Source organism: Phyllostomus discolor, chromosome 3, assembly GCF_004126475.2.
Source record: "Phyllostomus discolor isolate MPI-MPIP mPhyDis1 chromosome 3, mPhyDis1.pri.v3, whole genome shotgun sequence".
Taxonomy (NCBI): Eukaryota; Metazoa; Chordata; class Mammalia; order Chiroptera; family Phyllostomidae; genus Phyllostomus; species Phyllostomus discolor.
In genome coordinates, this window is record NC_040905.2 from 211421272 (window position 1) to 211444523 (window position 23252).

At 64.6% G+C, this 23252-nt stretch overlaps 1 protein-coding gene and 1 long non-coding RNA gene across 5 annotated transcripts in view; both read right to left on the reverse strand.

Moving 5' to 3' along the window:
• Positions 1–7299: 7299 nt before the first annotated feature.
• RAPGEF1 (Rap guanine nucleotide exchange factor 1) overlaps positions 7300–23252 on the reverse strand; it is a 121278-nt gene continuing 105325 nt past the window's right edge. For 2 of the 4 annotated variants that reach the window (XM_036022389.1, XM_036022388.1), the window contains 9 exons: positions 12766–12858; positions 11795–11980; positions 11057–11141; positions 10831–10925; positions 10221–10299; positions 10010–10111; positions 8847–8944; positions 7703–7831; positions 7300–7545 (listed from right to left, as the gene is read on the reverse strand). In XM_036022389.1, coding sequence (XP_035878282.1) covers positions 7395–7545; positions 7703–7831; positions 8847–8944; positions 10010–10111; positions 10221–10299; positions 10831–10925; positions 11057–11141; positions 11795–11980; positions 12766–12858 — 1018 coding nt within the window. In that variant the 3' untranslated portion in view covers positions 7300–7394. The remainder of the gene's footprint in view (positions 7546–7702; positions 7832–8846; positions 8945–10009; positions 10112–10220; positions 10300–10830; positions 10926–11056; positions 11142–11794; positions 11981–12765; positions 12859–23252) is intronic. The other 2 variants (XM_028522417.2, XM_036022390.1) reach the window with 2 other exon arrangements.
• The window catches only part of LOC118499833, a 9967-nt gene continuing 5808 nt past the window's right edge, over positions 19094–23252 (reverse strand). The window contains exon 3 of the long non-coding RNA XR_004902383.1: positions 19094–19104. This is a non-coding gene — a long non-coding RNA (uncharacterized LOC118499833). The remainder of the gene's footprint in view (positions 19105–23252) is intronic.

The window sequence follows — 23252 nt, forward strand, 5'->3', positions numbered from 1 at the left end:
AGAGAGAGAGAGAAACATCAATGTGCGGTTGCTGGGGGTTATGGCCTGCAATCCAGGCATGTGCCCTGGCTGGGAATCGAACCTGGGACACTTGTAAATTGTTCTTTATTTCAATTAGTGAATCCGTCGTTTCTGACTGGACTTTTTTTTATGCTGTTAAGGTCCTCACTAAGTTCCTTGAGCATCCTTATAACCAGTGTTTTGAACTCTGCATCTGATGGATTGTTTATCTCCATTTCATTTAGCTCTTTTTCTGTAGTTTTCTTGTTCTGTCATTTGGGCCATGTTTCTTTGTCTCCTTATTTTGCAGCCTCCCTGTGTTTGTTTCTGTGTATTAGGTAGAGCTGCTGTGACTCCGTGTCTTGGCAGTGTGGCCTGATACAGTAGGTGTCCTGTAGGGTCCAGTGGCACAGCCTCCCTGTCATACAAGGTGGATCCTTGAGGTGCACCCTTCGTGTGGCCTGAGTACACCCTCCTCATGTAGTTGAGCCTTGGTTGCTGTTGGCAGGTCCATGGGAGGGATTTGCCCAGGCCAGTCAGCTGCAAGGACTGGCTATGACCACTGACCACCAACCTCTGCCCTCTGGGAAGGATCAGCTATGCAGGGCAGGTGGTGGTGCTCCAACATGGTCTGTAGCTGTCCACTGGGTGTGCTGGCTCTGGGGTTTCCCGGGTGGTGCCAGCCAAGACCAGCCCCTTCCCCACCCCCATGTTTGCCTGGGGCCCCCTGCCTGAGCTGTAAGGCAATCTGAGATGGCTGCTCCTTGTGCTGGGCTCGGAGATTCCCAGGTGAAGCCAAGCTGTGAATCTAGGCTGCCAGTTCTGGGCCTGGGGCTCAGTGAGGCCAGCTGCTGCTGGTTTGAGAGGATGCAGGAAGTTGTGAAGTAGGAGCCAAGACCAGCCATTCACAGGGAAAAGCAGCGTGGGCGGGGCTGTAAGTCGGGTGGGGTGGAGCCTCTGGGGATCTCCGATGGAATCTTAGCTACACCACTAGTCTGCCGGCTCTGTGTGGGGAGGGCCCAGAAAAGGGACAGTGGCCTCTGCTCACTTTGATGCCACACATCTCAGCCTCCCCCCAAATGCCACTGATGCCCCTCAGGCTGCCATCCCAGCGCCAGAGCTCAGAGGGAAGGAGTCTGAGTAGGTGAGTCCATGTGTGGGTTCTTTAAAAGGAACTGCTTGGGATTCTAGAAGTTTCTTCCACCTACTCAATTGCCACTGGTTTTTGCAGCCAGAAGTTGTGGGGAGTTATCCTTCTGGCACTGGAACCCTGGGGGCCTGCTGTGGGGCTGGGAAGCCTCGCTCCCGAGATATCCCACCTGAATTGCTATCCACCACATGTGGGTGTGGGACCAGCCCGTTCTGCATCTTTGCCCCTCCTACGAGTCTGGATGGCTGTGGTTTCTTTAATTCCATGGTTGTTGGACTTCCATTCAACTTGATTGCTGTTGGTCCTAAGCAATGGTTGTTCTGTATCTTAGTTGTTAATTTGTTGTTGTTGTGCAAAGAGGCGAGCCATGTCTGCCTATGCCGCCATCTTGACCGGAAGTACCTACCGTACCCTCGTTCTTGAAAGACATGTTGAGTGAACAGAGAAGTTTGCTTGGTGGGTGTTTTCTTCCAGTGGTTATGGCATCACGCATTGACTCCTGTCCCCAGTTGTTTCGGCGAGGGGTCTGGCTGCTGGACCCACAAATATAAGGTGGCCTTTCTTTGCTTCTCTGCCTAAAGATGCGTGTCTGTTTCCGGGAGGTCAGCCACATCGTGCATGGATGTGTATTCCTAGTTCATTATCCCGCCTGGTTCACAGGCTTCTTGAGTCTAGGGCTTCGTGTTTTTTCAGTCAAGGACCCAGAAGGATAGAAACGATGGAGTAATTTGAACAGAGGAAGGTTCAGATGAAGGTACTATTAACTCTGGAACTAGGAAGGTAGGCGTGAGCGCTAAAGTTGACCTGGGCTGAAGGTTGGTACCCAAGGAGGCAAAACTTACGAGGGCCCAAGTCCCCAAGGCCGGCGCCGGGTCAGAGCTGGGGGAGCAGGAACACGCCCTTGGAGGTGGCGGCGGATGTGTGGAGGAGTCAGGAGCCTGCTTGCCTGCAGGGTGGCACAGGTTGGGGGCGCATATCTGGAGGACCAGTGGGACCGACGGTGGCCAGGCCAGGGCTGGGCTGGAAGCTTGCTGAGATGCGAAGTGTGGGTGCCCCTGGGTGTCTGCACGCCTCCGCCCCGGCAGCCCCGTGCTCAGAGCGGGAGGTTGGAACCGACCACTGAGGCTGCTGCGAGCAACCCACGCGAGCTCACTGCGAGAGACATTCTGGTGGCAGAGCAGGGGACGAAGGGTGGACCTGCACACCAGGGCCAGGCGGTGAGGACGGCCACGGTGTTGGAAAACCTCTTAAAAACAGCTCCCCTGCGGGAGAACGTGTGTATTTCAGCATCCACTCACTTCGAGGGTGCAATCGCATTAGAGTGGCCCGGAAGGGCCCTCCTGCCCGTCGTGTGCGGGGCGTGTGCCCACTCCGGGCAGCCCGGCCCGCGCCGGTCCCTGGATTGTTTCTGCACACTTCGCACGCACGGGAGCCTGCACTTGGCAGTTCTTGGCGTCTTGCTTCTTTGGCAGCCATGACTTTGAGGTTCAGCCACAGTTTCGAGGTTCGCTCACGCTGCAGCAGGTCAGCTCATGCCTTCCCATTGCTGAGCGGCGTCCCCGGCCTGGACACGGCACGGGCCCTTCAGCCTTTCAGCAGCCGGCGGACGTCCGACCGTTTGCGCTGCTTGTAGTGGAGGAGTAAGACCACGGCTGTGTGTGCGGGTTCTGCTCTCGCCTCCTTCCCTTCCTTCCCGCACCCCGGCTGCACCGCCCCGCCCCAGCCCACGCCTCTTCCTGCCCTTCGGTGTCGTCCGCCCTCTCCCCCTTCACGCTTCGCCCCACCCGTAGCTCCTGGTCCATCCCCGCTGATTCTGCTCGACATGCTCACTGAGGTCACACACTTTCTGGTTCAGGAATCTCCCTCTGTCCTCTCTTCGTATTTTCCGCTCACTGGACCAAAGTCTCAGTCCTGCCCTGCTCCTAGAGCACAGCGTGTGCGCCCGAGCCGAGATCTGCAGACCCCCAAACCCCCGCCCCCGGGGGCCTGATTCTGGCTGTTATTTCCGGTCTTTTTCTGTTCCTGTTTCGTGTTCTGTGTTCCTGGTGGTTTTTAATTGTGCGTGAAAAACTAGAGACTCACAGAGGCCCAGGAGGGCACCTCTGGGGTGAGTTCTGGACCCTTTTAATGCATTTTTAATCTTGCTCTCGTGAAAACTGCTGAAGAGCTCCTCATTTTTTGAATGAAGTCTTGTTTCTGAAGGTTTGGCAGGAACGGAAGTGTTGGATCTGCGATGTTCTCTCTGGTTTTGGTCTCAGGCGTGGCTGGCTTTGAGAAAGGAGTTTGGACGTGCTCCCTCCCCTCCCGTTTTGGGAGGGGGCTGAGAAGGACTGGGAGGGTTCTCCAGGGGGGCCGTCTGGCCCTGGGCTTTTGTTTGTTGGAAGGCGTTTGATTTCTGGTCCCATCTCCTCACTAGTAACGGACCTCTTCAGATTTTCCGTTTCTTCTGGACTCAGTCTTGGTAGTTGTATGTTTCTGGGAATCCATCCATTTCTTTTAGGCTGTCAAGTTGGTTGGCCTGTGATTGTTCAAAGTCGTCCACAGCATTTCTACGGCAGCAGTTGTACCATCTCTTTCATTTCTGATTTTGAAATTGTCTCTTTTCTCGGTTTGTCAACTTTATCTTTCTAAAGAACCAGCTTTTCATTTCGTTGGTCTTTCCTGTTGTCTCTTTAGTTTATATTTCGTTTGTTTCTGATCTTTGTTATTTTCTTCCTTCTACTCATCTGGGGCTTTGTTCCTCTTTTCCTGGCCCCTTGCGGTGTCAAGTTAGGCTGTCTGAGATGCTGGTTTCTGGGCCTTCCCTCCTACAACTGCTTTCGCTGCATCCCATGAAGTCTCAAGGTGTCTCCATCTCCACTGGTCTCAAGGTATTTATTTTCCTTTCGGTCTCTTCAACCCATTGGTGGCTCAGTGGTATGTTGTTTAATCTCCAGCTTTTGTGAATTTTCTAGTCTCCCTGCAATTGACTTCTAGTTTCCTACCATCGTGTCAGAAGAGATGCTCAAAGGGATTTCAATCTCCTTAAATTTATTCAGACTCGTTCTGCAGCCTAGAGTGGGACTCACCCTGGAGGATATTCCTTACGCACTTGAGAAGGACGTGTATTCCGTGGGGTTTGGGCAGAGTGTTCAGTACCTGTCAAGTCCATCTAGTCTGATGTGCCGGCGCATTTAAGTCCCCTACTGTTATCATCCTTGCTGTCTTTCTCCCCTTAGGTCTGTTAGTATTGGCTTCATACATGTAGGAGCTGGTCTACTGGGCACATAGATATTGACAGCCATTGTATCCTGTTGTGGACTCCCGTTTTTCCCTGGAGAGTCCTCAGGCATCTTTGTTGGACTTATTCCAGCACCTTGAGACCTGCGGTGCTGGCATCCACGGAGCCCTTGACGAGTTATGTTTTCTGATTGTTGGCCGCGTAGGGGGACACGTTTGACTGTCCTATGTGGTGTGCAGCTAGCCACCGTGACGGACGTTCTCGGTCGCCTCGGTCACCCTCTTCCCCAGCGGCACCGGCTGGGTCCCCAGGGCAACGCTAAGCAGACGTGGTCGCTGTGGGGTCCTCACCTGGTTCTGATCCTACAGGAAATGCTTGGACCATCTCATCACTGAGTGAAATGTCCGAACAGAGTTTTGGAAGGCGGCCTTCATCAGACCAAGGAGGTTTCCCATTTCGAGTGGGCTAGGAATTGTTTTAAGAACGAAAATTAGGAACGGGCGTCGCGCTGCTGACGACGGCCTTTCCGAGCGCTGAGGCGAGGAGACGGTGTCCTTCCCCCCGCCCGCCGGAGGGGGGGGGGGCGAGGCCGCGCCGTGAACACGTGCAAACCTCAAGGCCCCCGCAGCTTGGTCTGCACGGGCTCCTCGTCCGCTCGAGTGCAGCGCAGGGGCACGGCGGGGTGGGGTTCCTCCCCGGGGACGCTGCCCGGTCAGCCCCGGGAGTCGGCCGCGGCAGGGAGAGCCGGGCACCCGTCCACGTGCTCTGTTCTCCAGCTCCCGCGGGAAGTGAAGTCGTGCGGGATCTTTCTCTAGTTCGCTCGCTCGCTGTTGCAGATGGGGAGATTTCGTTGTGTGTGTGGCCGAGTGGCGTCGCACCGTGTGAATGTCCCTTCTGCCCCTCATCTGTGGACGCGCACTCGGTTGCTTCCAACTCCGGGCTATTGCAGACAACGCTTTGGGGAACACAGGGGTGCACCTATGCTTTCAAATTTGTGTTTCGGGGTTCTCCGGGGGTATTCCCAGAAGTGGAGTCACGGGGTCAGCACGCAGTTCCATGTTTAAGTGTCTGAGGGGACAAAGGACCCGTGCCCTGAGTGAGCGCTACATGGGGCGCCCCAGTCGGAGTGCAGCGTGTGAGCCCGACAGGGTTGGGGAGCCCTGTGTGGTATACAGCGCTGGCTGGGGGCTGCTGGGGTCACCGAGGTCACTCTGGGGTCTTCGCCTGCTCTCGAGGGGCACCCGGGCAAGGCTGGGCCCGCTGTTTGTGTGGCACAGACCACATGTGAAGCCTGTTTGGGGCTCACGCCCGACTTACCTTCTTACCTCTAATGCTGAGCGCCTCTTTGTAGCGCTCACCATGGTTGTGACATGTCACTCGTGTGACTTTTAGGTTGAGAGGGTTAAATGAGGCAGAGCCGGGCGTGCACAGTGAGCACCGGCAGCCCGCCGGGTGTGGGCATGGGCGCCGATGCGCTGGGCCTCGTGTGGGGGGAGCTGGGATCGCCCTGCTTCCGGCTGGAGCAGCCCACGGCCACCTGGCCTGCCCGCTGCGGAGCCAGGGGCCGCCTTCCTCCAGTCCGTCCCAGCGTCTGCAGGACGCTCCTCATTCTCCTGTGGGGAGCACCCGAGGGCCACTGCGCCCCGGAACCTCCCAGGCTGCCAGTCAAGCCCCCCCCCCCCCCCCCCGAGCCACCCCGGCCCTGCCCCAGAGGCGGCCGCACAGCGCGCTCCCCGCGGCTTTCCTCGGTGTTTATTCTCCCTTCGTACAAAAGTTACAGGTTTGAAATGTCTGCAGGAGGCGCCGCTGTCAGTCAGGTTGTGAGGCAGGAATACAAATTACAACAACATGGGGGGGCGGGGGGTGCTTCTCAGAGTCGGGGTTCAGTTCAGACTCAGCGCTGGCCTGCCCTCTCCCTGGCTCCCCCCGACTCCCGAGTGCGCCTGCCGGCCAGCAGGGCCAGGTCTGAGGGGAGGCGGGGCCCCCACCCCACCAGCTCAGGGCCAAGGACGGGCCACAGACTCACACCTGCCCTCGAGTGGCAGCGCGGAGGGAGACCCGGACGCTCTGCGCCCCCGGAGCCCAGGCGCCACCCGGCCACAGTGACTCGACTCTCTCACTCCTTAGATAACAGGGCGACGTGCTCCGGCCCAACGCCGGACGTGGCTGTTTCTTTAAAAACAAAGTCTAAACAGCCCGCCTCTGTTGCTTTCCAGGGCTCTGGGCTGAGGGCATGGGAGGCTCCAGCCGGGCACCCCTGGGTGCAGGGAAGGGCGGGGGGACCCGCAGCCCTGGCTGTAGACTGTTGGCCTCAGCAGCAAGAGTGGGGGGGATGGGCGGATGGAGAAGCCTCGGGCTCTGAAGACCTTTCGCGAGAAGAGCGCGCCCGCCCCGCGGTGCCCCGCGGTGCCCCGCGGTGGGCAGGTCTTCTGAGCAGGAGGAGCCCCTTCCCCCCAGCAGGACGGAGCTTGGTAGGAGGGGTCTGGGGCCAGGGGCAGGAGATGGCGTTTAAGGCACACGGCGGGCGAGCGACAGCGGAGGGGCCGCTGGCCTCCCCCCCGACAGAAAGGCCCCCTCTCTCTGCAGGGACTCACTCACCTGAGCCACGGGCCCAGCTCAGGGGAAATGCGTCTCTCGGACGGCCAAGTCCTCTCCCGCCACACCCCCTCCCTCCCGGCTCCCTGCCGCGTCGCCACCCTCTGCTCCGAAAAGCAGGCTGGGAAGCAGAAGCGGCAGCCCCCGCGGGGGCCCGGGAGCCTCCCCTCCTCCGTTGTCCCGGCAGGTCCGGACCCGGCAGGTCCACGCAGAGAGGACGCCGGGGCTCCTCCTCTGCTCCCGGGGCCGGGGCAGTGGGGAGAGGGGGAGGTGGAAGCAGAAACCAAACCGGAAGACCTGCCTGCGGGCTCCGCGCGCAGGAGCGGGGAGGCCGGGAGGTGCGCTGCTGTCCCCTGACGGGTCCCAAGGCCCTTGCAGTCCCGGCGCTGCACCGGCCTCCCCTGAGCGTTCTCGCTCGGGGCACCGCCCCTAGGTCTTCTCTTCCCGCTCTGTCTTCCTCCTCGTTATGTTCCTGGGCTTGATCTTCAGGGAGAGCTCCCACAGGGCCTCCTCGGCCAGGTGGTCGCTGAAGTCGTTGAAGAAGCTGATGATGTCGTCGTTCCTCCGGATGTCGTAGTGCCTGGGGGGGGAGGGGAGGGGGGCGGCCGGTGAGGGCCCCTCTGCACGGGCCCACAGAGGCCCGGCTCCGTGGGCAGGCCGTGGCCCCACTGGACCTCTGTCACCGGGGCCCAGCTCCGAACTCCCCCGCCCAACCCAGCCCCGGCGGCCACACTCACGCCTGCTGGAAGCAGCGCATGCTGTCCAGGATGTTGAACTGCTGCCACCGCTTGGAGAAGTTCACCTTCCCATCGATGTAGTCCGGGTTGCCCAGGTGCACGAAGGTGAGGTCCTGCAGGATGAGCCCCCTGCGGAGTGGAGAAGGCAAGTCACCCCTGGAGGCGACCCGGAAGGCGGCTGCTTTCCAGGCCAGTGGGCAGGGCCACCGGGACGAGCCAGTGCTGACGCAGCCAGGCCTCTGGACTGGGAAGCTACCAGAGCCCCCGGCGCCTCCGGGATGCGGAGGCTCCTTCCAGTGTGGAGTCCTGGCTCCGGTCCCACAGGCCCCCAGTGACTGTCCCAGCCGTCAGAGGGCCGTCAGGGAACACTGCTGCAGTGAATGCCGGCGGAGTTGTGGGGTTGCTAATTAAAATCCATAAATGGACAGAAAAACAACACAACCCCAAACCAGAGTGGGTGGGAACCCAGCCCCAGCACAGCCCACGCGGGACAGCGATGGTGCTGAGAGGGGCCCAGGAGGCCGGAAGCGAGGGAGGGGATCGCTGTCCGATCCGTGTCTCCAAGGGCCGTCCTATCAGAGGCCCAGCCCTGGGACAGTGCTGGCCGGCTCTCCCCGCCCTTCTGGAGCGCCCACAGCAGCGGAGCCTGTGTAGCTTCGATTTCCCTCCCTTCCTGCGCTTTCTGGCCACCAGCTCCTTCCCCAGGAAACACCTATTTGCTCCACCCCAGGGCCCACCCTGGGACTTGCTCTCTGAGCTTCTTCACGCCAAGTGCTCTCAGGGCCCCTGGGGTGACTTGGGCCCGCAGGAGGTTGCCATGTGCGCCCAAACTCTAGGACAGCTGGAAACGGGCGTGACGCCCCTGCTGTCCCGGGGCAAGGAGCTCATCTGTCTGCACACATGTCTGGATGTGCTGGCGGGCAGGTCAGGCAGACGTGGGCAGGACGGGGCCTCAGAACCATTCTCACTGGACCCCACTTTCCTGTCTCAAAGTAAAACGTGCTGCTCCTTGTCATGTGATTTAAAGTTCGGACGGAAGTGGGAACAGCTTGGTTGGAAACCTGTACAGGCCGGTTTCTCAGGGAGTCTCACGGAGTGCCCCAGAGCAAGGGTGGGGCGAACCCGGGCAGAAGGGTCCACTCACAGGTACGGGATGCACGGCGGCTCCACCTCCGAGAGGGCGGCCCGGTAGGCACGGAAGGAGGACGAGCTGTCAATCAGCGTGCAGTACTCCGCCAGGCCCTGGGCAGGAGGGACACGGGGGCCGTGAGCGCTGGGACCGGGCTGGGCACCGAGCCCTGGCCTCTTCTCACCGACCAGCTCGTCACTCACCCTCTGGGGTGCTCAAGGGTGCCCCCCGACACCACGCTGTTCTGGAACCAGGCCTGTGCCCGACCCCGCTTCAGGGAGAACAGGCCTTCTGGGGTGCACTGCAGCCCCACGGGCCTCGAAAGCACACCCTGACCCGGGTCGCTCCTGGCGCCGAGCCTCCCTCCGCTCCTCCCTGCTCTCGAGGCCAAGCCCACCTTGGGTGGGCGGGTGGCCCTACCCCGCTGCTCCTGCACACAGCCCAGGTGCCTCTCACTCTGACGGGCCACCTCCTCCCAGAAGCCCCTGCCTCCTCAGGCCCTCTTGTGTGTCCCCAGAACACCTGGCGCGCACGCCCCCTTCTCCGAACAACACCGCTTTCCAGTTGCCCTTTTCTGTCGCCCGGTGAGACGACCCCGGGTGGCCCTGCCAGTGCTCAGCCCTGCCGCTCCACCTCCCTTGTCGAGGAAACGCACCCACCTGGTGGCAAAGGCCCAACCCCTCGCCAGGCCCCCTAAGGCCCTCGAGGCCCGGGCCACGCCGGCCCTGGGCTGCCTGAGGCCGCCGGCTCCCACTGCTCACCTCTCCTGCCTGGGCACTCCTGTCCCCGCAGCTGGGGATCCCCCCTCCCCGAGGCGGCTCCTCAGGGGGCGGCCTGACCAGCACTTCCTCTCCCTGGCGCCCGTTCTGTCCTCTTAGCACCCACCCCGGAGACACCCGCCCAATAAACACCACGCCTGCCTCTTCACAGTACAGCCCCCCATACTTAATGGAGCCCCAGCCCAGAGGAGGCTTTCTAGGGGCGCGGGCCGAAGGAAGGCAGGGCAGGCACTTTCTAGAAGGCACGCGCTATGGTGCCGGCTGCAGGACGCTGTGATGTGACCCCCAGCACCGACCACGAAGCCCCTCGGCCCAGGGACGCGGAGGCTGGAGATGGGGGACTGAGGCCTCGGGGCGGCTGCCCATTCCCGCCCGGGGTGCACCCTCCCCGGCCCTCACCTCCGAGGTCTGCTTCTGCCACTCCAGCCTGCGGATGGGTGCCGAGTCCAGGGCGGAGAGGATGGCCAGGTAGGAGTTGAAGTTGTTCAGCTTCCGCAGATGCTGCAGAGAGAGGCGCGGCGGCCGTGAGAACTGGGGTGCACGCAGGCTGGGCCCTCCCGCCGCCTGGGGCAAGGCCCCTGGAGCAGGCCCGGGAGGGCGCCAGGGTTACCTTCATGATCTTGATGAACTTCAGGAGCAGCCGTTCCCTGTCCTGGGCCTTTTCCTGTACCATGATAATGGACCGGACCCTGCAGAACCGAAGGAGGAAGAGGCTGAGGCCCCGGGGGTCCTGGTGGAGACGTGACCAGTCGGCACACGGTCACGCCCCGCCTCCCCCCCCCCCCCAATGCCAGAGACTTCGGGCACTTTTGAGCCACCGTCTTCCATGATATATTACTGGCACGCTCCTGTGCCCCATTTGCTTTAGGAATTAAAGGCTACCCAGCAGCATTCACGGACCCCACTCTCCCGTTCTCTCCCGGGCAGAGGCAGCGTGAGGCTGGGCCCGGAGGCCGCCGCCCTGGCAGGGAGGAGACTGGGGAGGACCCGCATGGGAGGGCAGAGCTCACCCCGCCCCACCCGTGGCGGTGGTCACTGACCCGTCCCACACCCTCCCTCCTGGTCTCCCGCTCGGCAGCCCGAGGCCCTCCAGTCTGGGGCGGGGTGGCTTCCCATGCCCCAGTCACGCCCCCGGCTCTCTGCTGCCTGTGGTTTGCAGGAGTGCCCCCCACAACGGCCGTGGGCGCCCGCCCCCGAGCACGGCCCCGCCGGGCCCTCACCAGTAGGACATGTTGTTGAAGTGCTCCGTGAACTGCGTCAGGTTGGGGCTCTTCTCCTCGTTCTGCTCCTTTGCCCAAAGCAGAACCTCAGGGATCTGAGACAGAACACAGACTGGGTAGGGCCGGGCCCCGCTTTCCCGTGCCCCGGGGGGGTGCGGGGGCGGGGTCACGTGTCTCCACCCAGGGGCAAGGGCCCGCCCCCAGCCCGCCCCACGGCACAGCGCACCTCTATTTTATAGAAGAGCTCGGCGTCCAGCAGGGTCAGCTGCTCGGCTATCTCGTGGCTGTGGAAGTCATGCAGGGTCCCCGGCCTGGAAGAGACGCGCGAGGCGAGTGGGCAAAGGTGGACGAGCTGAGCGGGCCTGGGAGCCGGGAGCCTGGAGGCAGCTGCCGGCTGGTCGGGCCACTCGAGCTCCCCACGGTGCCGGCCCCCGTCTCCCGCTGCTGTCGGGAGGGTGCCGCAGGTACCCCTGCGGGCCCAGGGGCGGCCCGGCTGTCTGAGAACTGGGCCCAGGGGACAGAGCGGGCGCCACGTGAATGGAGGCTGGGGCAGAGGGGCGGCAGCAGACTGGAGCCTGCGCGCACGTGGGGTCTTGGGGACGTTCGGGAAGGCACAGCAGGGCAGGGCGAGCTCCCACGGCTGCCACGTCGGTGCCGGGCAGGGAATGGAGAGCCGACTGCAGCCCGAAGCCTGTTCATCTGTCCTGGTTAGCCCCTGCACCCAGGTGCCCCACCTCCTGGCTGCAAGGTGACTCGCCAGGGAGCGGAACCCTGGAGAAGAGGTGCCCATTGGGCTGCCCTGAGCTGCCTCATCACAGGGCGCGGCAGAATCGGGCGTGAGGCTATGGAGCGCAGAGGCGCCAGGGAGAATGGGGTGCAGTGGCAGCTACGGGGCATAGCTCTAGCCAGAGGAGGCAGGGGCTGGAGAGGCCACGGGCGGGCAGACGGACGGGCGGCGGCTCACCTGGCTGCCACGCCCCTGGCCGCGAGGGGCTGGTCGGAGTTGGCACACCGGAGCAGCTTCTTCTGGTCCACCTTGTCCAGGATGTTCTTCCGCAGCACGCGGGCCAGGCTGAGCTCGCCGTTGCACACCAAGCGGAAGACCAGCTCCATCAGCAGCTTCAGGATCTCCTCTGTCAGCTCCACGAGGCTGCAGGGCCGAGGCCGCCAGGGGCAGGGGCACGGGGACAGAAGGGAGGACGGCTGTCATGGGGCCCCAATGCCACCCCGGACACCCACGAGCCCCACGGCAGCCGTCGGCAGAGCTCGGGCCCCTCTCACGGGCGGGGGGAGCATAAAACCCCTCGGACTGCTGGGGGGACCCGTGGTCACAGTGACCCTGTCCCCTCAGCAAACACGTGCTGGCCCTGGACGAGCACTGGGGACTGCGGGGCCTGGGCCCAGGGGACAGACCCCACCCAAATCCTGCCTCAGGGCAGCTGCTGCTCCTGCAGTGGGGAGTCGAGAAGGGGCCCTGGCCCCTCGGACTCGACGCCCTGGGACGGCCCCTGCACAGGGCCCTCCGCACACGGGGTCTCCCAGCGCGGCACCGCTGAGGCGGCTCCCGAGCGGAAGGGAAGTGCTCTGGGGTGGGGCCTGGGCGTGTGCCTTCACCAGCCTGGGAAAGGGCCGGCCTGCCGTGTGTCTGCGGACACGTGGAGATGCTCCCAGGGGAGCATGGGGGGCTGAGTGGGCAGCTGGACTTGCCCACTGTGGACCCGGCCTGAGCTCCGTGTGGGGGGCACGGCCCCCACCAAGAAACCAGGGTGTGGGCCCGGGCTGGCCATCTCCCCCCAAGTCCGTGTGCGGAACTGCCAGCACATGGCCTGGAAGAAGCACGGTCACCCCTGGTCTCGGCACAGGCCCACCACCGGTACCCCAGAGGGGACCCGAGCGGCCCGGCCTCCCCGCAGCCCCGAGGGCGGGAGCACTCACCAGAGCTCGTCCACCACCCGCACCAGGACGAAGAACGTGTTCTTGCTGACGCGCTTCTTGAACGTGTCGGCAAAGGGAGAGAACTTCTCGTACGTGCGGTGTGGGTTAAGGAAACAGCCGTTCCCCCACGGGTGGGGGCAGGACGACGCGAGCGGCGGGCCCTCTCGAGTGCCGGGACGTGCCGGGGAGCCCGGGCGAGGCGCTGCCCCCGGGAACCAGGGCCTGCAACGTGGCCCTCAGTGCCTGTCACACCGTGTCCTCGCCCGCCACCCTCTCCTGCCCGCAGCACCGCCCAGGGGCACCTGCTGAGCCTCACCGGGAGACCGGCAGTCACAAAACACGTGTCCCGACACCCCCGGGCCCGGGTGGGTGCGTGGCCAGAGGCACCTTCCTGCGGCCCCCCCTGACGTGAGTCCCCAGGGCTGAGGCCCTGCTGAGGCGGCACCCAACGCTCCCCCCCACAGCTGCCCTGCGGACGCCTGGCCTTGGTCAGCAGCTCAGCTCCTGAGGTCCTGCCTTTTGCTGCCCCCGACAGTCCCCTCCAGACCCCGCCCCTGCTCCTTCCTGCCTGTCGCCTGGGACCGGGCGAGTGCTCAGGAGGGAGCCACGACGCCAGGGGCAGTCCTCGGGGCCCGCGGCACGGAGGGCTCACGCGCCAGCTGTGCCCAGGGTTCTCCATGCTGAACGCCTCCACCCGGGCTGGAAGCGGCGGAGCCGGGCGGCGCTGAGAACCCGCGCTCGGGGGTCAGAGGTGGGGACGGGGCCCTCCCACCAAACAGCTGCTGGCCTCTCCGGGCCTCAGTCTCCCGGCTCACACGGAGGAGTCCGAGGGCACCGTGTGGAATTGCGGGGACAATACAGGCACACACAAGCCCTCGGTAGCACGCCCGACGCCAGCAGGTTCTCACAAGCACGCGCTACCACCCCCTGCTGAGCGGGGCCCGCCAGCAGCCACCTGCGAGGCCCGAGGGACCAGAAAGCCTACAGGAGAGGCAGAGGAGAGAGCTGGAAACCCCAGACTCCCTGCCCCGAGCGACAGCCGCTGTCCAGCAGGTGGCACTCACGGGCTGTGACTCGGGGACGAGGTCAAGGGGAAGCAGACCTTGGGCTGGCCCACTTCTGGGGGCAGGACGGGACCTGACAAAGAGGCGTCAACAGTGGGTCCTTCCCGGCCCTGGGGTCTCCCGGAAAAGGTGCGCGCGCACGCAGACACGGCTGAGGGGCAGGTGCCGATTCGGCCGTGGACCGGAGTTTCGGTCGACGGCCACGTCTGCCGTCAGAGCGCGGGGCCGGGGGCCTTCCCTGAGGCTGTTTCACCTGAGCCTCCGTTCCCCAGGTCCTGCACACCCGCACCCCACACCCCAGCGCTCCGGGGCGCCACGAGGTCCCTCCCTGAGGGGCCGCAGCTCTAACGATTCAAGGACCACGCGTGACGGCAGCTCCCACCGCTCCCGTCCCGGCCCGCCCCCTCACTCAGCCCCCTCGCTGATGGGGCGGAAGCTCCGAGGGAAGCCTGCCGGAGGCCCCAACGCCAGGAAAGGATATCGGTACTGCAGCTTCTTGATGAGCTCCTCCGGGGTGATGAAGGTCCTGTAGGTGGTCAGGAAGGCCTCGCAGTACAGCACCAGGTCTGGGGGGAGGACAGCGGATGGGCGACACCTGCTGCGCCATGCGTGCACCCCGGACGGGGTAACCGACGGCCACGGCTGGGCGACCCCCAGGCCGTCACGGCCGTGGGCGCAGGTCCGGAAGCAGCTAACTCCCAGGCGAACGCCTCTGATGGCGGCCCCAGGGAACGAAGTCTCGGGGACCGCCCGCAGGGACAGACCCAGGAGGGGTGGAGGGGCCTGCTCGGCGCGCTGCTGGGATGTGCAAACCCCTGGGAGGGCAGGGCCAGGCAGCAGAGCCCCTCCGGCAGCCCGGGGCAGTGGGGCTGGCAGCTCCCCCCCCCCCCCCCGCTCCCTTCTAGCCAGGGGTCACGACGACTCGTTTGTTTGCGGTCGTGATGCCCCCCCCCCCCCACGGTCCTTAAAGGAGTGGAATGCTTCAGGTGCAGGTCGCTCCCCAAGACACACGACCTGTCCAGGCCTGTGAACTGCGGTAAGGCCCCGGGGTTCCTGGGCGGAGTGTGGCCGGAACCCCCCGCCTGGCAGTCTGGAGTGGTGCGACGCCACGGAAGCACCGGGGAGGGACGGCAGCCGCCGCGAGTGGCGTTACTGCTGGCCGCATCACTCCGGAGCCGCGTGCGGCGCCCGCCAGGAGCTGGGCTCTGCACCCGATGCTGGCCCCCAACGCCCCCGTGGTCCCGGGGGTCGTCACCGCCCCCCACACCAAAGGGGGACACATTCCGAGAGCCGGGGAGGCAGAGGTCTGGCTTTCAGTGCAGGTTCCCGGGTCTGCGCCGTGGGCTGCCAACCACAGTGACCCCGCAGCTCTGCCGCCCCAACCCGCTCGGCGCTGGCGGAGGGGACAGGATGGGACATGACAGGGTCAGACAGGGCAGAGTCAGGCAGTGCAGGGCAGCGGAGGGCCAGGCAGTGGGGGCTGCAGCGGGACCCCCGGGCCCAGACGAAGGCCCCCCAGAGGCGCGGCCGTACCTTTGCGGTCCGTCTCGGTGGCGTGGACCAGCAGGATGTCTCCCGAGCCCCCGCGCACGTCCGGCCCGTCGTCACCCTGCAAGGACAGCGGCCACACGGCGGCAGAGCTGAGACCACAGAGGCGCTGTGCCAGGGGCCCCAGGTCCCCGTTCCCGCTGCCCCCCAGACCGTCCCGCTGCCCCCCAGACCGTCCCGCCGCTGGGCCCGGCAGGCCCACGGGGGAACCCACTTGGCGGACAGAGACCCTGGGGGCTGCCAGGCACCAGGGTGCCCGGCTCAGAGGCACGCTGCGTTGGGGAAGCAGCGCTCTTCGACCTCTCCCCATCACCGACCCCTGGGTCAGAGGGGCGAGGAGGGAGGTTCCCACATGCTGGGGACAGGGGGCCCACGAGGAGGCCGGCAGGACCGCCACCAGCCTCTCCCAGAGTAACCGGAGGCAGCTGGGCTGTCTCCCACCACGGCGCGTTCCTAAAACTGCCGCAAGCTGCCCCAAACCCCGATCGGCTTCCTCGGGTGGAAGGAGAAGCCACTTGTCGGAAGCCACAGGTTCTTCCGGGGCCCTTCCCACGGAGCAGCAAGTGTCGCAGAGAGGTTTAATTACACCTGACACTGCTTACGTGACCGGTGACTGTGCGGCCGCCTGCCAGTAGAGGAAACAGTCTTGTTCCCACGGGAGCAGAGAGAGGCCCTGCCCCACTAACCTGGCCGGGAGCCGGAGACCGCGGCCGCCAGAGCCCCGGCCCTCGCCCGCACCCCTGCCGCCAGCAGCCCTGGTTCTCGCAGACTGCCCGCCCCCTCTGGGTGTGGGTGCTCGCTCTGGGTGCCAGGGCCCGGCGTGTCTCGGGTTTCCAGCCCAGAGTGGGGGTGGCTGTGCCCAGGACCCGCTTTTTCAGAAGGAATTTCTGGGGAGCGTCGAGAACCATCACTTCTGTCTGGAGAGCAGCCGGCTGCCCCAGCACCAGGCAGCCCAGCTCCTCTCTGCACCGCCCAGCTGTGCGCGAGGGGCGGGGCCCGCCTGCGCGCCTCCACCCCGCCAGAGCCCAGGGACCGGCCCCTTCCTCGGGTGGGCTACTGGACTAAGCCATTCCCGGGTCCAGAATCGCCCGGCAGAGGGGGACGCAAAGCCCCCTCAGGTTAGCCCCCCCTCTGTCTGACAGGCCTGGCTGCTGCGCTGGACCCCCGAGGCCTCCCGACACGGCGCGGGACGGAGGCAGCCTGCACACCCCCGCCAGCCCCGTCTCCCCGGCCGAGGCGGCTGCGGGTCGCTCTGCCAACGCCAACCTCACGACGTCGAGCGCTGACGAGGGCTCGCCACACGCAGGCCCTGCGCCTCTCGCCTCGCGTGGGTCTCGTCCTCACGAACATCAGGCTGGGGCTCGGGGGGTGGGGCGGGGTGTCGGGGTGCCCAACCTCACCCTGGACCTTCCGGTGCCCATGGTGGCCCAGGCGCGGAGCCAGGAGAGAAGAGGCGCACGGAGCCCAAGCCCAGGCAGCCACCTGGAGGGCTGGCGCCTCGCTGGGCCTTTCAGTTTGACACTGGCTGAACCCCCCCCCCTTGTCAATGAATGGCCAGACCCTCCCGACTGGGGCCTGCCAGGAGCTCACCTCCTGCTTGAGCGTCAGCCTGGCCATGATCTCGCTGTGGTCGATGAGAGACAGCTCGTCCACCTCCTCCTCCGACTGTGCCGACTCCAGAGCCTCCGGGGACCTGGGGGGCCTGGGGACACGAGTGGCAGGTGCTCAGCAGGCCGGGCTGCACGAGGCCCGGAGGCTGTGGCCGTGCGGCCCGGGTCATGGGGGCCGTGGGTCGGAACCCGCCCCTGAACAGGTCTCCCCGATCACAGTGCCTGTGTGTGGCCCAGGCTGCCCCACCCCCCACCTCAGGAGGCCAGGGGCTGGGGCGGGGACACGAGCTGGGTTTCCGGCTCTGCTACTGAGCCTGGGTGACCGTGGGGCCCCCCTGCTGACCCATCTGGGAACAATGGGGTTAAGCGAGGAGGTCAAGAAGGCCCCGCCGGTCTCTGCCACTGTAGTCAGGGCCACCAGTGCTCAGGGAGAGGAGCAGCAGCTGGCCACGCAGAGGGAGCAGGGGAGCGGCTGGGGGACATCAGGGGACACGGGCACTGGGTCTGCAGGCACCTGACTTGCCCCCGAGTTTCCCTCCATATTCCCCATTTATACTTGGGATCTTCACGGTGGACCCTGTCAGGCACTGGCTGCCCTCGTGGTCCCAGGTCACACTCGTGACCCTAAGCACCTACGACATGGAAGCTCGGGCCAACACGATGGCCCAGGACAGAGCTCTGTGCAGTCCTGGGAAGAACCCCGTGCCACGCATCTGGTCACTGCTGTCTGTGGTCTGGCCTTCGTGGCAAGAGGACAACACCCTGGGGACACCTCTAACCAGGCCCTACGCTCAGCCCCTGTGTCTTCACAAGGCCGCCGGGACCCTGAGACACGGCCTCGCAGACCCAGTGGGCCGGAGGCGGAACCCTGGGCACTGCCACTGGGTGCTGAGCCAGAAGACCTGTCCCCCTTGCTCAGCCTGTGGGGCACCTCCCCGGCAGGTGGCGTGCACTCCACGTGGACACACGGAACCTTGGCTGAGAGCAGGCGGAGGCCACCCTCCTCCAAGGGCCCCTACAGGACGCTCTCTAGCAGTTTCTCCTGCTCCTGGAGACCCTGCTCTGCTTCACCCATTCATGCTCAGGCCTGACGACGACCGGGGACGGCCTGGCTTTGCGCCAGGGCCCCGGGGCAGCCCACCGGGGCGAGAGAGGGAGGAACGGCTCGAACACGGGGCAGGGCAAATGTAGGGTCAGTCGTTCGTACGGAAAATCCACATGAAATACAGTAACTAACACATGGTCATATGAGAATAACTCTGTGCTTTCGGCACTCACAGCTGTAACCCTGCTTTTGCTCCACCCGGTGCACAAAACGTTCTGAAACGCTTTGCAAAAGTGAGGCCGACAGGACCCGAGCTGCAGGCGGCCGTGCGGACCGGCAGGCCCTACACAGCACACTCCTCACGTGCCGCGTGCAGAGGCCCACCGCCGCGGCACCGACCCTGGCCGGGTCTCGCTGGTGCTGAGAAGTGACAGAGGAGGACAGAGACGTACAAGTGAACACAGTTACGGCCCCTGACGGGTCTGGTTCCAGAGAAGCGAGCCGCACGGCGTTTCAGGGAGCCCGAGGGAAGGGGGAGACAGCCGGCTGACGTGAGAAAACGCACAGCCCGCCTTCTCAGGCGTGAGACTGGTGCTGTGATCAGCACCGGGCTTTGACGGTTTCTCAGGTGGCGTGCCGGAGTGTGCGGGAGCCACGGGTCCCGCCTGTACCTTGCTTTCAGGTGGCTGACGGATACAACACACACACTGTATCTGTAAACTCTCAGTAAGAGGGTTTTCTGGGGTTCTCGTACACTCCCTTATTGCACCAGAACTTGGGAGAGGTCGAGGCAGGTCGGCCTAAGAGCTGACAGAGACCACTGTGGGCAGGTCGTGAGGTGGCTGGCGTGCATGCAGACAACCAAGAAGTGACGGCCAATGACCTGCGGCTACAACGAAGGGCTTTGCGGGGGCGCACCCCTGATCTCCCCACTTTCTCGCAGCCTCCTGTCCTCTCCACATCTCCCACCCTGGGCACGGACCCTCTGAGAGCCGTGAAGAAGGAAGGAAATTGGACGCACAGCACCAGCAGGCCTGGCGTGTGGCTGGCGGGGCAGCTCAGGCCGCTCTCGCTCCCAGGACCCCGGCCCCACGGCGTTATCGCTGCCTACCTTTCTCCCCCGTCTCGGCCTTCCTTCCCGGCCACGCCGCCGAGCACAGAGGGATCCCTGGGGTGCCCGTCTTTCCCGGCTGGTGAGTCCTGAAAAGAGAAGTCGGTGCCGGGCTCGTGACGGGCGCCGTGCGGGGGCCGGCCTGCTTCCCAGCACTCCTGCCTGCAGGTGGCCTTGGGGCGGGAGTCCCCAGGGAGCGGCCCCAGACGGAACCGGTCACCCATGCACGCGAGGCCCACACTGAAGGCACACGGCCCCCTCAGACTAGCGTCTCGCCCTCTGGGGACAGTGGAAAGTGCCACCACTTATGACGTGCCAGCTGCCAACCAAGACAAAGCCTCCCAGCTGCCTCCTGGGAGAAAGGGTGTCACAGGTGCCCTACTCAGCACAGCTCAGCCAGGCACCGCGCCCACGCCTCGGCCCTCTCCACCAGCGGCACCGCCACCCACTCGCACAGACAGAGGCTGGCGGAATTAGGGCTCCGCCCAAGACCGCGCAGCTGGGAGGCTGCAGCCTGGATGTGACCGCAGGGACGCTGCTCCCGGGCCCGTGTCCTCAACCGCCGGGCCCTGCTGGTGGGCAGCCGGTGCCGTGGCTTCTCGTCGGAGGCAGTCCTCAGGACCGCTGCGCCCGTGGCCTCCCAGGGACGGCCCGGAGGGCCCAGCAGCTCCCGTGGGAGAGCGCGGCCCCCGCCTCCAGCAGCCTCACTTCTCCCCGGGGGTCTGGGCCCTCCCTGCCCAGCAGCAACATGGCGCCCCTGCACCCCTGGTCTGCCGCCGAGGCCAGGACAGAGCGGGACAGCACGGACCCGTGGGACACCGTCATGGGGAGTGTTCCCGGTGAGGCAGTGGGCACTGAGCGTGGTCCCGGGCAGCGAGCGGTGTGGGCCCTGGAGGGCCAGCCTGAGGTGGGTGCCCTCGGGCAGGGGCCGGACTGGATGGCGCTGGGGGTGGGGGGCACAGGTCAGGCGGGAACTCTGGGGGAGAAACAGCTGGGCCCCACCAGGTGTGGGGTCACCTCCCACCACAGTGGGAGGCCCTACGACCTGCCGGCACCTGGAGCGGGGCTCGCCCTGTGCAGACCCCTAGGGTCCTGTGGGGACCCCCTCGGGGGAGTCGTCTTAACAGGAGCGGCCATGCTTCTCACGGGCCTGACCCTGGATCGCCCACCAGGGAGGACTCAGCCCCCCCCCGCCCTCCCCTCAAGGGCGCGTCCCACCGGGATGCCGGGAGGGAGGGAGCGCTCTCTGGGGCTGCTGGAATGGCTCATGCTCCGCTGCAGCAAAGCTCGGAAGCTGACCGCTTCACAGAACTGTTGAACCCGACCGTCTGGAGCGGCGGCAGCAGGGAAGCCGGGCGGAGGGGGCACGGGGGGCACGGGAGCAGGGCAGGGTCTGCCTGCCAGACTCGCCGCTTCCGGGAAAGCGGTTGGGAAAGGGGGGAGGGGGCATGCTGGGGAGGAAGAGGAGGTGACAGTGCAGAAGGCTCTGGCAGGGAGAGGTGGTCCCTTTAGGACAGGGATGGAGGGCAGACGCGACGCACCAGAAGGTGGGACGGCACCTTTGAGTGCACCTGGCAGGTGGCCAGGTTGTCGGCAGGCTGCCTCTGCAGATTTCCACAAGACCTGCTGGGCAAGCTGGAGGGGCGTCACGTGCAATGAAGCGAGAGCCAGAGACCTCCACCAAAAGCCAGGTCCTCTGCCCATGGCGCGGTCCGCTAGGGGCCGGGAGGCTCAGCCAGAAGCCGGGGCCGGCCCTGCCGGCCGGCCGCATGCACCAGGCGGCCCCAGGCTACTTACTCCTCGGGAGTGAGCCCGCTCCTCGCCGCTCTGGCCAGAGGAGCACAGATTGACATATTCACCCTCACCGCCTCCTCGCTGGCGTGGCCGCTCTGGGGGGACAGGGCGAGAGCAGAGGCACGTGTGACGGACCCTCCAGTCGGCCCCCAGGCTCCGAGAGCACAGCCCGCCGGCAGCCCTGCCAGGCCGCTCTTTGTGGGACAGAGAGGACGGTGACAGTGTGCACGAGGCCTCCCTGGGCGGCTCTGCCCCGGGGTTGGAGAACAGCGCTGCTCGGCCACCTCTTGCTTGTGTTACAGGGGGCCCACGCTTCCCTCTGGGCCTTCTTCAAAAGGCCAGGGCCATCCAACCGTCCCGGGGGGCAGAACCCTTCTCCTCTGTCCCCCTGGGGACTGGGGTCCCCAGCGCGGTGGGAGGTGATCACGGAGGGCGGGCAGCAACCACGCGGACGACTCAGCGTGCCGTAGAGTCGGTCCCCCCCGCCCGCCCCAGCTCTGCCCGTCTCCTCGTCCGCGCCCAGGCCGCCTGGCCAGGCGGCAGCACCTCCCTGCGCCGGAAGGAGCCCTGCGGTTGATGTGATGGCACAGGAAGGCCGCCCCGGTGCCTAGCACCACGTACAACCCACGGGCAGCCATCTGTGACCTCTGCACCCTCTCCAAACCCCACCAACCCTGCGGAACACTAGGAGCGTCTTCTAACTCTACGCTCTCGGTAACTGACCGTCTCTGAACGGTCACCGACCCACCTGCAGAAGCACAGACCCCCAGTCTGCCGGGAACTCTGTGCGGAGCGGCCGTGGCCTCACCTGAGACCTACCATGGGCCTCCACCCAGCCACGCCGCTCGCGGCACGTGTGGCGGCAGCCTCGATGGCCGGAGGCCGCCTGGCACCAGCAGTGACACCAGTAGTGACACCGCTCTGTCCCCACGTGCAGCCCCCACGGGGGCAGGGGGCGCTGAGTTCTCACCGAAGGCGTCTGGGGCGCGTCAGTGAGAGAGGTTTCGGAAGGAAGGCAGACAGGGCTCCCGGGGAAGGTGCTCTCCTGAGAAGCCGAGAGAGGCCCGTCCACGGCGCTGGGGGGCGGACCGGCCGCGGTTGGCACCGCGAGGTCCGAGCTCGGAGACGGGTGGACAGGTGGGAAGTGTGGAGAGGAAGAGGAGGTAGGCGGGAGGAAAGGCTGTGCGGAGGCTCGGCTGTGAGGCACGGAGTCCTGGGAGAAGGACCTGAACACAGACTTATACTGGCGGAGGGGAGCGGGAGCGGGAGCGGGACAGACACAGGACGAGGAGGCGGAGAGAACAGAAGAGAGAGACAGCGGTTAGTCAGCCCGGCCGAGCCCCGAGGGCTGCTCACAGCAGTTCTCGCGAGGCCACGGAGCAGGCCCGGCCGAACCCGAGGTCCTCCGGCCCCAGGTCCCCCACCCGGACGCCCTCCCTCGAGAAGCCCCGGACTGACCAGTGCCGTCCCGCACAGCAGGACGCCCCCAAGGACAGCAAGCCCTACGCCCAGCACGGGCGGCCACGCCCTCTGCTTGTCACACAACCCAGCCCACGCCTCTTGTCCCTTCAGGGACCCACTGGGTAGGTTCAGCACGTTTAGTCAGGCGCCTGCCACGTTTACTCGCTCTGAATCTTTTGGATAAACAAATCTCTTTGGGTTTACCCCTGAAGTCAAACAAAACAGCCTTTCCCATACTGTAATCCACCTCGAATCCTTAAGGAAGGGTGGGGCACTGGCCTCAAAAATAGCTGAGGAATTGTGCTAACAAAATGCCAGAAATTTCTTAGTTCATTTCCTTTCCCACCCAATTTTTTTTTTAATTTTATTTTAATCATTGTTCAAGTACCCCAATCTTTTTTTAAAAGATTTTATTTATTTATTTTTAGAGAGAGGAAGGGAGAGAGAAAGAAACATCAATGAGTGGTTGCCTCTCTCACGCCCCCTACTGGGGACCTGGCCCGAAACCCAGGCATGTGCCCTGACTGGGAATTGAACCAGCGACCCTTTGGTTTGCAGGCTGGTGCTCAGTCCGCGGAGCCTCCCCACCCAATCTTTTCTTGTTTTCTTTCTTTTATTAAAATGTTTATTTAAAACGTTTTTCTTTCCTTCTCATCTAAGAACACTTTTCATGCCTCTGAGAGAGAGGCAGGGAGAGACCCTGCACGGGACAGAGAACCAAACCTGCAGCCCAGGCATGTGCCCTGGGCAGGAACTGAACCCACCCCTCTGGTTACGGGACGATGCTCCAACCACCTGAACCACCCGTCTAGGGCTTCTGAACCATGCCGTCTAGGGCTTCTGTCTTTCCTTTC